The 14,711-nt window shown below is 35.3% G+C and overlaps 1 protein-coding gene across 8 annotated transcripts in view; it reads left to right on the plus strand.

The window, feature by feature from the left end:
• Positions 1–14,711, plus strand: part of DOP1A (DOP1 leucine zipper like protein A) — a 65,801-nt gene that overhangs the window by 1,160 nt on the left and 49,930 nt on the right. For all 8 annotated transcript variants that reach the window (XR_010471221.1, XM_065056398.1, XM_065056402.1 and 5 more), the window contains exons 2-4: positions 11,077–11,268; positions 11,932–12,113; positions 14,251–14,421. Coding sequence is in view for 7 of the 8 variants with exons in the window: in XM_065056398.1 (XP_064912470.1) it covers positions 11,131–11,268; positions 11,932–12,113; positions 14,251–14,421 (491 nt within the window). In the remaining variant the exon portion in view is untranslated. The remainder of the gene's footprint in view (positions 1–11,076; positions 11,269–11,931; positions 12,114–14,250; positions 14,422–14,711) is intronic.

Raw genomic sequence — 14,711 nt, forward strand, 5'->3', positions numbered from 1 at the left:
GTTAACTGCATAATGTGATACCTGAATTCCAGCTATAGGAGTGTGCAGTGGTGGGGAGACTCTATCTAAATAGTGATGGGCTAGATGCTTGTGGGAAATTAGGTTATACTATGCCCCTTTTTTATTTAATAGTCTAGACTATTATAATATAATAATAGTCTTTCATTTTATTGCTGAGCTTTGTTCTGTCTGTGTTAAATACTTATACTGGCCTGGCTGTCAGATGTGCTTTTTTTTTTTTTTGTTTGATATATTGGTAGCTTTTCAGAAACAGTCTGAAATATGGTAGTCCTTTTGCAGGTCTAATAATAGTGTGATGTCTCAATATTGTGATTATCCAAAATGTACAGTCATTTTTAATATAACGTGGATGAATGTTGTATGGAGGAATGTCAGTTTGGAAACAGGTGGAACGTCAACAGTGTAATTCCTGGTTTTGTTTTAATTTAAATGAGAATATGTGCTTTTGGAAACTAAGCAACCTGCAAATGAGAGATGGTGAAGGAGAGACTGTATTTCTAACTTAATGAATGTCTTACTTTCCCAGCTTCTTGGTGGCACCTGTAGTCACAGTAGATGTTTAAACAGCGTCTTGCAAAGACAAGTTATCCTATACCTTCTATTAGTGAAGTGGCTCTGCATTTGAGTGGTTAGTTATGTTTACATGTTAGGCCATGTTTATCCTGGTAGTGCTTTTCTTGTGTAAAAATACTGGCATGCTACGCTGACCACTAGAAATAACTCATCACATGCACAGCGAGCTACATGAGTAAGAACGCAGTCTGTAGGGTGCAAGTGGGCTCAGCCTGTGTTCTGCCTTTGTTCTCCGTTTGAATAAGGGGAGAATGCACATATGTGTTCATTGCTTAGTTCTTGGTTCTCTTGAACCCAGTTACTGCTGTCTACCTTCAGCATCTTTGCACTTAGCTGGGAATGACTGCTTGGGCTGGGCTGACTGAAAATACTTATTACTATTCTACTTTTTTTTTTTTTTCTTTTTTACTTTGGAACTGTGTTATGTTAAATACGCAGTGTGTGGAAGAAGAGGTATGAAGTATGTTGTAAAAAAACTCTGGTATGAAAATTGTTGAGAAAAATAGGAGAGAGAAAAGAGGCTAAATTAAATGATACCTGCTAAAACATGATACAGAAAAATTGAAGTAATTTATTTGTATGCACATATGTTGTCTTTCATATTAATCATTATGTTGCCCTGACTTGTAGCTGAAAAGAAGTTGAATGACAAATAGAAACAGTAAGTGATATGTTTCTCTCTGAGAGCTTGAGCAGAAGAAAACTGCAGGATCAACCATTTTCCCCCAATAACTGAAACAAGAAAACACCAGATAGACTCAGTAATTATTTCACTAGTCAACACAACACTGTTTTTGCCACAAATTTTTAGTTCAGTATAAGCATAAAAGTTGTGGAAAGCCGAGGGATGGTGCTTTGCCTAATTTGGTTACTAGTTTCATTTGCAAAAATCAAAGGGAATTTAACCATACATTTATGTATTTTCTGGGTTGCTTCTGAGGATAAGGAGGGCAAACAAGTTTTGGTCCAGCTACCATTTTCAGAACAGTCAGAAGAGGATTCTACTGAACAAGTTCCTTTGAAATTAATTTGCAGAATATGTGAAATCAGATGCATTACAAAATATAACTGCGATCTAGGTAATGCGTAGGTATATGTATGGTGTATGACACTAATTCAGAATAAAACTATAGAAATGACTTGAAATTTGACATGAATTAGTTATTATACTTCAAGGTGTAATAAAAAAGGAAGTTGGACAAAGTCTTGCCTGAATGTATTTCATTAAGTGGTTACCCAAGTAAGGCAATACTAAGGACGTGAGAACTTCTGACATTTTTTGTTGAAAGAAATATCAAGGTTGTTTGGAGATAGAAACTTAAACTCAGCTGAAGCTACATATTAGAATGATGGGTATGGATGCATAAAAGGCTTGCCTAAATCTTCAATTTTAAAGTTATTGTGAGCAAAGGATAAATGAATAAATTATCAGGCCACCGTTTTTGGAGGGTTTTTTTGTTAAGTTGATAAATCCTGTGTTAAACTATGTATCAGAGTTTTTAAAGAGATGTCACAATATGAAGGTACAGCTTTATTCTGGTAGCGCTGTAAGCATTATGTAAGACAGTGAAACTCATGTAATTCCCTTTTTTTTGGTGTTTGTTTCTTTTTTTGTTTGTTTGGTTGTTTTTTTGGTTTGTTTTTGGTTTGTTGTGGGTTTGTTTTTTGGTCTACCAAGCTGAAAAGTATCCAGAAGTTGGCAAACACTCCTTTAAAAAAAAGTGTAGTACTAACCTAGTTTTAAACATAGTCACACTTGCTTGAGGTTTTCATTGTTACCTTTGCTATGGCTTTTGTTTATTTCTTTATTTTAACTGTATTACTATGTTAATCAGATTTATTAGTTTACTGAGAGTAAAAAATAAGCCAGAAAGTAAAAGAATACCTCAAGGTAAGACTTCTGTCAGTAAATGCTTGGAAAAGATCAGAAGAGGAGAGCTAGCTAGTTAAAAAGGAATTATTTTCAGAGATGGTATAGTGACCATTTGAAGGCAAGAGGCCGAAACATGTAAAAGTGAAAATAAATTGTGGTTTATTTTAGAAAGCTTGTCCTGTTACTATGCTCAGTCACCTGGACAGAAGGTTAAATATTTGAAATCATGTGCTTATCAATCATTGCTCAACAGAGAGGGCAGTAGCCCCAATGACTAGTGGGTGGTTGTGAGAACTGTGCAGCTCTTGAGGTGCTTACAGTGGGTACAGGAGCCATGGGGTGGCTGCAGTTGCACTCTTAGCAGAACATGCTTGTTTTCTCTTTGCTAATGATTTTTCCAGCCTACCAAACTTGTGTCGTTATCATGGATTTAGGTTTGTCAGACAGATATCTTCCGTATTCTGTTTAGAGTCACCCAGACAGCCTTATTTCTAATATGAAGTCTCGGGAGGTTTTTATGAAGGTGGGGAGGCTACCAGTTGCACTGTGTTGCAAGTTTGATTGTGGAGAGGTGAAGAAGGCCCCACCAACCCAGGGGGCAAGCCAACCTTTTTCAGCATGGCAACAGTTTTATTTGCTCCAGGCAACAGTAGGTGATACACTATATACAATGTTTTACTTAATTTCTGAGTAAGGCTCGTGTGTTTTTGTTTGGTTTGGTATCTACAAAATGGCTGGTTGACTCCAGAAAGCTACATTTTATATATTAATTAAAAAAAAAAAAAGTAACTATTATATTTTGCATTTGGGATTGTTGGGATGGCAGTCTGGAGACTGATATTATTAGTTTTAAAATGCCTTACCCAGATTGTTAGATTTCTTTGATGGATGTGTTGCTGCTAAATTTAAATTTGGTATAAAGATGGTAACTCTGTGAGCTGAGGTGAAATGAAGTTTAAGGAGAAAACCTTCTGCAAGCATGTCAAAAGTATGCAGGTTAATTTCTAAGTGTTTGTTTTGTTTTTCTTACCTTCAGATGTGTAATTGAATTAGAGGGAAATAGTGACCAGTTCTAGATCTAGGTTGAAATATTGTTTGTTCAAGTACAAGTGGTCAACAAAGGGAAGAAGGAGACATGAAAAGTAATTGTAAGTTGAAAGATAGCCGCATTGAAAGATAGCCACAAATTCAAAGAAGCATTTTCCCATTTTTCTCTGTTGTTATTATTCTGACTCAAATTGCCATCTGTTTTTTAATAAGACATGTTAGATATTTTGCATAGTTTAAAATAAGAAGCATGGATATCTGGAGTTTTGTTGCTTTTTAGATGTAAAATGTATGCTGATAAAGTTATAGCACAGCAGGTAGATAATTTGCAAATCACTTGTTGCTAGAAAGGAAAAAAATATGGAAAAATATTATTTTAGGAAGAAGAAAATATTTTCAGTAAATGGTTGACCTGAGTTGTAACAAAGAAGATGCAAATCATCTTTCATTTACTGAGTGACATAAGTTAAGATCTGTGAAATGTGAACCTTTGATTTGATCTCAAGATGAATATGGTATTTTAAAAGTAGAGACTTTAGCATAAGATTTCAGTATTCGTGTAGTGCACGAGGATTTAACTCTGGAAAATGTCTGTTATACTGAGAATCATCACATTGCACATTGTCACTTGAAGCATCAGCTGTATGACACTGCAATGCTTTCGTTGGCTAATATGTATTTAGTTTGCTTTTTTTCAGATTTTCTGAATTAATTTTTAACTGTTAGATGTGCATAATTATCTGGCATTAAGTCAAGGATTTTTTTGACAGTGGAAGCCTTTTATTGCTCTGTTACAGCAGTGCTTGGAGATCCCTGTAGTGAACAGGGCTGCTTTTTATCTCGTACTTTGCCACAAGCAGTAAGACAGTCATGAGGAGTGTGCAGGCACAGTGCACCAGGGCTGGAAGAAAAGGAATCAGTAGTGTTCTCTTGGTAGGTCTGGAATCAAAATCAAAATTTCAGTCTAGTATATCGAACTGTTTTGTAGTTCACATATTCTATAGTTAAAAGCAGTGAATAGAGAAGTTGATTACGAAGAAGGCTTGTTGTACATTCCTTATTAATTTTTAAGCTTGTTACTTGTTCCTCTTTATGAACTCATGTCTGGTGTAAGCCAGACTTTGGAATATCCTAAAACGGCAATAACAGAAAGAACATTTTACGTACCTTATTTGTTTCCATCAGACTATGTTCAGTGGTAGACTTGCAGTTTCATTCCAGTCACCTTTCTTCTGTGGCTTCCTGGATATCCAGAAGGAGAAAAAGTGTACTTAGTTACTTCTTACTGATGATTTGTTTTTCGTGTTATAATAAACATATTTTGTAGATCCTAAAGCCAGGAGGGAGCACATCCAGTTGAGTACCTAATCTGACCTCTGTAGTACAAGCTGTAGGTTTTCACTCATTTAATTCTTGTTTGAATGAGAATCACTCTCAGGAAGTTGCTAGTATGGGTAATGTACAGATTGTTAAGCTGATTTAAATCAGTTTTGACATGGAAAGGAATTTGAACACCTAAAGCAGTGCCATTTTTTTTTTTTTTCCTATGGAAAAATGTAATAAGCTGTTTCCACTTGTGAAGTTTGACTGGGTATTCATAAAATGAAATCTTACTAAGTGCTTTATACTGTTGCAGGATACTAATGAAATAATGGCAAATTATAGTTAACTATACATTGTAATATTTTATTTGTTTGGGTAATATGTGTATATATATATTTTAATATTTCATTACTGTATTGAATAGCAGTTGGCCAAAATAACACGCTCAAATGGTTCTTATTCTTCAGAAGACATTAGAGATGCCTCTTTGAAAAATTCTGAAATAAGGGGGCTCTTTAGAAAGTAAATTTAGAAATAGAGTAATTAGCTGTAACTGGAAAATTATTGTTGATAGAAGCATATCTGTATTCCGAGCATTTGTTTTTTATCTTAAGAGACTAGCCTGGGATTTGCAGTATTTATTTTGCTGTTCATGCTTTTAAATGCTTCTGAGGGGAAGCAAAGCATAACAAATTACCAAATGACAAGGCTTCTGTTTTCCATGTATTCAAATCTGTTTGTATTAAGTCTATTTAAATACAAATGTGTTTCTGCAGTTACCAGTTTGGTATGTAGGCACTGTACACAGCTTGAAGAGGAAAAAAAAAAAAAAGTGGGTTTTTTTCCTCATCTGCTTTTTAATTATCTATTAGTTCTTTCGTTGTATGTCCTATAGCCATACTTGAAACAGCCAACAGTTTTAGCAAAGTCTTGAAATATTACAAAGCTGAAACTCTGAGGAATTCAAAGGGAGTAAGTTTGTGAGCTCAGGTTCTTGCAGTACTTGGGACAAATCTGCTGGAGAGAGTCCAGCACAGGGCAACAAAGATGATTAAGGGAGTGGAGCATCTCCCTTATGAGGAAAGGCTGAGGGAGCTGGGGCTCTTTAGTTTTGAGGAGACTGTGAGGGGTGACCTTATTAATGTTTACTATTATTATATATAAAATAGTATTTTTATATATTTATATATTTATATATATAAATATATATAAATATATAAATATATAAATATATAAATATATAAATATATAAAGGGTGAGTGTCTCAAGGATGGAGCCAGGTTCTTCTTGGTGACAAGCAATGGTAGGACAAGGGGTAATGGGTTCAAACTGGAACACAAGAGGTTCCACTTAAATTTGGGAAGAAACTTCTCGGTAAGGGTAACAGAACGCTGGAACAGGCTGCCCAGGGGGGTTGTGGAGTCTCCTACTCTGGAGACATTCAAAACCCGCCTGGAAGCCTTCCTGTGTGACCTCATCTAGGTGTTCCTGCTCCGGCAGGGGGATTGGACTAGATGATCTTTTGAGGTCCCTTCCAATCCCTGACATTCTGTGATTCTGTAAATCTTTACAATTCTTGAAGTGAAATAATGTACTGACATTTGTGTTACGCACCGACCTTGACCTGTACCAGAAAGCAACCATTTCAGTATTGTAGATTGGTGTGAAGTGAACAAATGGAGCAATTCTGAGGCCTGAAAAATGTAAGAGTGGAACAGTAGTGAATTAAACCTGAAGAGGAGCTTTGGGGTACAACAGATACTGGAGAGCTTATGAATCGTTGGGAAGTCTTGTGACCTTGTGATGAAAGCTGCTTTTATTGAATAAGTGCCGATGAAGCTGCTGTTCTTTTCAACTGAGTTTCTTTAGCTTCAGTGAAAACCATTTAGAGACTCTTAAAGAGGTTAATAGTTTGTGTTGATGTGAGACAGAAGGGTCTGACGCACATGAGTTGTGATGGATGAGCATTTGCCGAAGAAAACAGCTGTAGCAACATCATCTTAACCCAATATCACCTGGGTGATGAAGGGAATTGGAGTTTGCTCTGTGAACACACCATACACAAGCCTCAGCAAAAGGAAAGTCACAGTCTAGAGTAACGGCTTGCTTTATCAAAGTCATACTCAAAGACTCTACAGGCATCTGGGTATATCCAGAATTGTGTGGTATGTGGTGTCTGATCCCCATGAGAAGGCGAAGTAAGTGTCAAGACCTACTTTTGCAATCACTTGTGATTTAATTGTGATTTTATGAAATAGTTTGAAAATGCATAACATTTTTTAGGTAGTTCTTTCCTAATTGATAATAAGCTTTCTACTCAGACACTCTCATTGCCTTTTTGTCATCCATTAAAAAGAGGCGTGGTCATCTAATAGGTTGATGGTAACCCAGGTCCAGACTCATGAGATTGGCTGAACTGTTAATCTGAGAAGCTTGTTTTATCTTATTGGGGTATGCCAAACCGGGAAAAACAAACAAACAAACAAAAAAAAACAACACAAAAGTGAAGGATGATGCTTTTCATTCTTTTGTTTAAAAAGAGAAATAAATAACATGCCATTGAAAGCTGGCACTTAGGCTAAATGGTGATTGTGCAATGGCAAGACATATGTTTTATCCTTTGTGCTGTTTGATGGTGTGGCAAAACCTGCTGTTTTTCAATGGTTTTGATGTCTCAAATTAATAGTAAACAATGGAAGAATAAAGGTGTGATACTTATAAAGAGATAAACATTACTAAGATTTACAAATGTATTGAGATATCGGTGTTGTAAAATAAAATTTAAGTCTGCAGTTTTATTATACAAGAAAACAGAAAAGTATCAGTAAGGATACATGATAGAAGTGAGAAAAGATTAAAAGCTATATTTTAGAATGTCTTCAGGCTGAACAAAAAGTAAACCTTGTGGGAGAAGTATATTTTTATATATGAGAACTGATAAAAATGGACATTCTTGTAGTTTTAATGATCTTAGAATAAAAATAGTGTCAGGTATATAAAAATGATACATAATATTTACATAGTATGTGTATCCTTGGCTTATTATGATTACTGATATGATTTGGAAGATATATTGTTTAAAACAGAGAATTTTAATTGTGGGGAAAATATACAAAAATTCTTTCTTTCCCTGTAACCTCAAACAATATAAAACTTATTGGTTTTTTAGAAAGAAAAATGAGACTACAACAATAGAGCAGTAAAAAAACAGTATGCTTTTTCTTCTCTATGCAAAACTTTATAGTGATTAAAGTTGCTGCTAACATATAGGTAAATGTAAATATCAATTACAGGACTAGAGTAAGTCTATTAGTATCAGCTGGCATGTGGTAGACTTGTCTTAAAGTATAGATTATTCAGTCGAAATTGTTAATGTTTTTTGTTTTCAAATAGGAAGAGAATATTCTGATCAGTTTAAGTCCAAAGAAAGCTGTCTGTTTAACCCTGTGTTCCTGCTGTTTTTGTCTAACCTTTGATAATCCTGAATCTGTCCACTCTCAGCTTGCAGGTTTTTCAGGCCCTTGAGGAGGACAGAGCCCTGTTTCTACTCTGTCATAAGTGGTTGTTGCATTTATGCTTCAGCTGGATACAAAAAAAGGGATGATGATGCTTTTTTCACTCAGAAAGCATTATCCACTGTGTCAAGTTCTTTCCCCATCTTTTGTGCCTGGAAAAATGAGAATTGTGCTACTTTTGTATGTTGGTCCTTTCTTCTTTTTTAAGTGTTAGTACTTTATTTTGCTTTTGGAGATCAGACATTGGCTATTGTGCCACCATCTCTTTGGGAAATCTGTTGCCATTCTGCAGCTTTTTCAAAGCAAATCTGATATCTTACAGACTTAATCCCAAGAAGGGTGGTTATTATAAAACGAAGCCCATGAGATACTATTTGAACTAAAAAGTGTTATCTAAGTGCTTTATGCCAGCGCAGTATCGCAAAAATCTCTTGATTTGGCACCCAGAATATGTTTTTTAAATAATGGTTTGCATTTCTGTTCTGCCTTGGAGACAATCTGTCGTTATTAGTCTGCCATCAGAATCTAGAGTGCAAAAGGTTTGTAGTTATTGACACTTTTATTCACTTCTACTATCCCAGCTCTTTTTCTGCCTTTTGTCCATAACTATACGCTTCTCTTCTTGTGTTTCTTCTCTCTTACAAATTCCGTTACAATGCTGAGAAACCAGGAGATCATCAATATGAGGAGAAACATAGTAATAAGGATAAATAAATGAATAATCCAGAATTTTGACCTTGAGTGGTGGTGGACCGTCTGACTGAAACAACGCTTTCTTGGTGTTCGTCTAGCACTTAATCCTCTCAAGCTTTGTTGTTCTAAATCTGAGTTCTTATCAATTTATCTTCAGAAGCACCTGCTAATTAAAGGAACAAAAATGAGGGAGCAAAAAACCTACTAGGGCACTTTGTGGTAAACTTGACAAGATTATGATCACAAAATTTTGAGCTTGATTTACTCCTGTCTTTATTTGGAGATGTCAGAGTACAGCTTTCTTCATTTTTAACTTTTGGAGTGCTGAAAAGGTAAAACAGTATCGATACTTACATAGTTTGTAGGTTTTGGGGTTGTTCCAAGAACATGGCAAGGAACCAGCCTTCAGATAGCTGAAAACATTGAGTCACCAGTCCTAGGGTTTGATGTTCAGTCAGTGGTGACTCCGTATGAGGACTGTTGAAGTTATTAAATAGAAGCTTCATAGCCATTTTGGACAGAAACACTATTTGAAGGGAGGAATGGGTGTAGTACAAGTCAAATAAAGATTTTTATGTGTCCATATAAAATATTTTAAATTGATTGTATATGATAAAAGGCAGAAGAAAGTTGATGCTTTTGATGCATCTTGCACAACTGGGGGATTGGACTAGATGACCTTTAAAAATCCCTTCCAACCCAAACTATTCTATAATTCTGTGATTACCTGAAGTAATACAGGTTGAATTGTTAGTCTTTTCTGATCCAAAAACACTTGAACTTTTTCCTGAGCAAAATTTAAAAGTAAGTCTATTATCTCCGTCAACTATAGAACCATCAGAAATCAAAATGTCCCTATTTCTGCTAATTCTTCTGCTCTATTTTTTTCATAGGCATTTTGCATTTCAAGCAGTCCTGCTCCTGTGTCATATTGCTATTCACTGGGAAAAGGGGCCAATGAGATATGTTCTCCAGACACTTTGGAAGGGCTCACTGAAGCCACTCTTTTCATGTGACTCTTATTTATCGTACCTGGTAGACAGTCTGGTGAATGTAGCCTCTTTATATATGTTCCATGGTTGTGGGTATTTTTGTTTTTGATTGTGTTGGTTGGTTGGTTGGTCTACCATGCTACAGCCTGTGCTGCACACAATTGTCTTCCTTGACCCCAGTTAAAAGTGTAACAAAGCTGCCTTTTACAGGCTTGCTACAATAGGATTTCCTATTATAGGTTATAATTGCTTGGGGCTACGGTAGCTTTAAAAGCATATTTCTTTTTTTAATAATGATTGAATATCATGAAATAAATGGTGTATGACCTATAAAAGTATGAGGTGGTGTTTCTGGAACTGCAATATCTTAATTATAATTACTTGGTGTACACTACCATATGATGAAAATATATAGAGCAAATTGCAAAAGCATTTGATTACAGAACACTAGTAACCATATACTTTTGTTGTATGTGGGTGATGATAATGTAAAAACAAAGTAGAGTTGCATTGCTGAATTAGAATACCAGGTCTTATGAAAAGAAGTGTTGAGGCATGAAAGTATTCTTGAATATGGTATGACTCTTGTATGTGTCCTTCATTCCTGTCTTCTGCCTGGAAGGGGAACAGGAAGATTGGTGTCTTCTGTTTTCAGAAGGGCTGATCTGTGGAAAGGTGGGGTTTTCTGCTGGTGAACCCAGAGGAGGAAAAAAAGAAAATAAAAACATTCCTTTGTTTCATTGTTTAGAATAAACAGAGGGGCAGGGCATTAACTTTTTAGGTTTGGAGTTTTTTTGTGGGGTTTGTTTTGGTGATGTTGTTTTTGTTTGTTTCAAACAGGACTTCATTACAAGTATACATTTGGACGTGTGAAGTATTTGTGTGCAATATCTTAACTTTTGTGTAAACGGCTGTAAACTGATTTCAGAGTATTTCTTAATGCCTTTGAGGAAAATATAGTGCTTTTTGAGCTTTTTTTTTTTTTTAATACCTTATCTATGGAAGCAATTGTTTCAGGGTGGTTTTGTTTTTTGAACAGCTAATGTCTGTACATGAATTGCAAGTTACTCTCTAGTGGGGACACCGTGGGAGGATGAACACAGAAGAGCTGGAGCTGCTGACAGATTCCAAATACAGAAACTATGTAGCAGCTGTTGACAAAGCACTGAAAAACTTTGAATATTCCAGTGAATGGGCAGATTTAATATCAGCACTTGGAAAGCTAAACAAGGTATGCCTAGCAGGTGCTCTTGGAAAAGATCCAGGAACTAACAAAGGGTACTGATGTTGAAATACACAAGTACAAGGATCTAGCAGTCTAATATTCTTGCAAATATTTTAACAGTCTGAGCCAAATGTTGGGTGTGTGCAAGGAACAAACAAATCAAATGCCTTTCTAAGATTTACAGTTGAACCCTTTGTAATTGTAAGTAAAGGGAAAAGTTATTTACATTTCCAGTGGGGAAAAAAATGCAATACCTTTTTTATTACTAACGTTTACTGCTAATCTAATTCAGTGTTATTGAAATAGTGTGAAAAATAATAGCCAGTATAAATATGAGCGATATTTTTATGAAATTATTTGTTTTAACAAATTGAGATAGTAATCTTTGTCTTCAAAAGGATGAGTAAAATGAAGTGGACAATCTGTAAGTAAGGAGCTCATTGCAAGGGAAGTTTTAAATGCCCTGGCAATTTCACCTATAGCAAGTGTACAAGTGAAAGGCATTTCAAAGAAAAAGCTACATGATACATCGTAAACTTTTTTTTTCCTTGTATTGTAACCTAGGCATGTGTTGTGACTTACTGACCATGTTCAGGAACTCATTTGTAAAATGTGCATCTGATGTTTAACTTGTCTTGTGCTGTTTTTCTTAATGTGTTGATTTATCAGGTACTGCAGAACAACGCAAAGTACCAGGTAGTACCAAAAAAGCTGACTATAGGCAAGCGCTTGGCACAATGTCTTCATCCAGCCTTGCCGGGAGGGGTTCATCGGAAGGCACTTGAAACGTATGAGATAATTTTCAAAATCATTGGACCCAAACGTCTGGCCAAAGATCTTTTCCTCTACAGGTATAATGGTTTTAACAACTGCATTCCAGTTGCATAGTTGAGATATTTTTGGTTTCCTGCACTTTATATTGATAGTATTGCTTTGCTACATAGGAAGAATCAAGCAGTTTCTTTCCCCGATGTTATTGGTGCTTGTGTAATACTTTTCTCCTGAATATTGTGTATCAGAAGATAAACATATCACCAAATCTTTTCTTAGAAGCAAACTGTAGTGCTAAAAAACCTGAAAATTGTTATTTCTTTATTGAAATAAACAAAGTTTTGTGCATGTTTGTATGGTATGTAAAGTAACTGAAGTATTAGCACTTATTTCAATGTATTCACATTACAGTTTTCTATTGTAACTTAAGTACTATTGGAAAAGAATTTTAGTATAGTTTGTGCCAAGAAACTTTTTCCTCCAAGCAATTAGATCAACAGAAATATCGTATGTTTTGTTCGAATGGGAGGCAAGTACAAAATGTTTTTCAGGCTCTAGAACTGGTGATAATGAAAAGGAAAGATAACCTTGAAAAGTAAATGTAGGGAAATATGCTGATTCCCAAACCTCCCTTTTTGGTTGGGTGGGGAGGGCAAGACATTATTCTATTCACTATGTAAGGCACAGGCATATCTGTATACACGCAGTCACGCATGGTTCTTACTCTTTAGCTATCCCTAGAGATTAAGATTTCACCAGTTTGAGAAATGGTGAAATAAAGTAGAATTCTGTATAGATAGCAAAGGTGTTTGTTAATGCTTGGAAATAAATTGTATGCCTTAACATCAGCTGTTCTGTCTTGCATTGTCAAGACGTTTAGGTACAGTTACATTTGAGAGGGTGGAGAGGAGTGTCTCAGTTTGGTGTTTCCATGTTTGTAAAGATTCTTTGAAACCGCACCTTGTGTTTTTTCTTTGTGTGGTGATTCAGTAGCTGCAATATCTTGTTACCAATAAGTTCTAGGACAGTGGAAAATGCTACCTTGTGTAATATAACTAAAAGCCATTGTTACTGATGCTTGGGAGAAGACTGACATTCACATTAAGGCGTTATCAAAGATTCCAGTATTTTTCGTGAAAGCAGAATGACAATGCCTGAACATCAAATGCCGAAGAATGAGCAGCCTTACAAAGAAATGCTGTGGGACAGTGTGCTGTTTATTGAACAAAAAGACATTTTCTGCAGAAAAAAAGAAACCAATTGACAATGGCAAAATAATTGTTCTTCAAGACAGATAAAGGCAAAAATAATTTTTACAAACGTTTTTGTAGTTTGGAAAGATTTTTTTCTATTCTCCTGTAACATGGGTAGCTTTGTATCACTTTTTTAAAAATAATAGATTTGTAGGTTTCTATTTTAAGACCTTTGTCTCCAACTTACCATTTTTACTGTTCTTTCATTTTATTCTTTGTGTGTTAAAGGTCTTCTGACCTGAGTCCTCAGTGCTTTTGAAGATTACGGTTCTTTTCACATGCCTTTGATTATTGGTACTGTTTGTAATAATTTATTATATTTAGTAGCAATAGTAAAAATATTTTTAGTATGTAGGTAACTTTGCCTTAGCTGGTCACATTTCTAACTTTTATGAACTTACCTTCATGGTAAGCTCAAAACATACCTCAAATGTTTAAAATCCTTTAAATACTGGATCATGAACAGTGGGTTTACTGTTAGTTTGAGAATCTGTTTTCAGACTTAAATTCTGAAGTAAATATGTACTTTTTTGCTGCTTAACAATATAAATGTCTTTAAATTATCTTTAGGTTACACGGTGAAATAAAACATCATTATTTTTCTTTTTTCTTTTTTTACAGAAAAGTATTTCTGTAAATTTCCTCAGATATTCTCATCCATTTTTGGTTTTTCTTAAGTGCAAAGACTGTGTATTATTTTAAAATCTATTTTCCATTGTGATGTAGTTCAGCATGGGTGAAATTAACATTTTTGTCTTGCAGAGATGTTTTTGTTTTTTCATATTTGTTTTCTTGGTGAAAGACACAGTCAGTCTGGAAGGCAGTCATGTTGCATGGTGGTCTACACCTGTGCAAAATTCTAAGATAAAAACCTGATACTTACAACTACACTGGACATGCCAGTAACATCTGAAGATGTTCACATGAGAGGCTTCATAAAACATCTAAAATTTATTTTTCACAGTTCTGGACTATTTCCACTCCTTGCCAATGCCGCTATGTCTGTCAAGCCAACGTTATTGAGTCTGTATGAGATCTATTACCTCCCTTTGGGGAAAACCTTAAAACCAGGACTGCAAGGACTGTTAACTGGGATTCTGCCTGGGTTAGAGGAAGGGTCAGAGTATTATGAAAGGTAAGGATATATGTTAATGATATATATTAATAAGGTGATATCCTTGATTTTTTTTTTTTCTGCAACTTTTCATTAAATATTTCTAAGTAGACTTAGTCTTGTATGTCAGTTTCTTCTGCCAAGTAGCAAATGATAGGACAAAAGAAAATGGTCTGAGGTTGCACCAGGAGAGGTTTAGATTGGATATTAGGAAAAATTTGTTCATGAAGAAGGTTTGTGAGGCACTGGAACAGGCTGCCCAGGGAAGTGGTGGAGTCACCATCCCTGAAGGTGTTTAAAAGGCATTTGGA

The sequence above is a fragment of the Columba livia genome, chromosome 3, assembly GCF_036013475.1.
Source record: "Columba livia isolate bColLiv1 breed racing homer chromosome 3, bColLiv1.pat.W.v2, whole genome shotgun sequence".
Lineage (NCBI taxonomy): Eukaryota > Metazoa > Chordata > Aves > Columbiformes > Columbidae > Columba > Columba livia.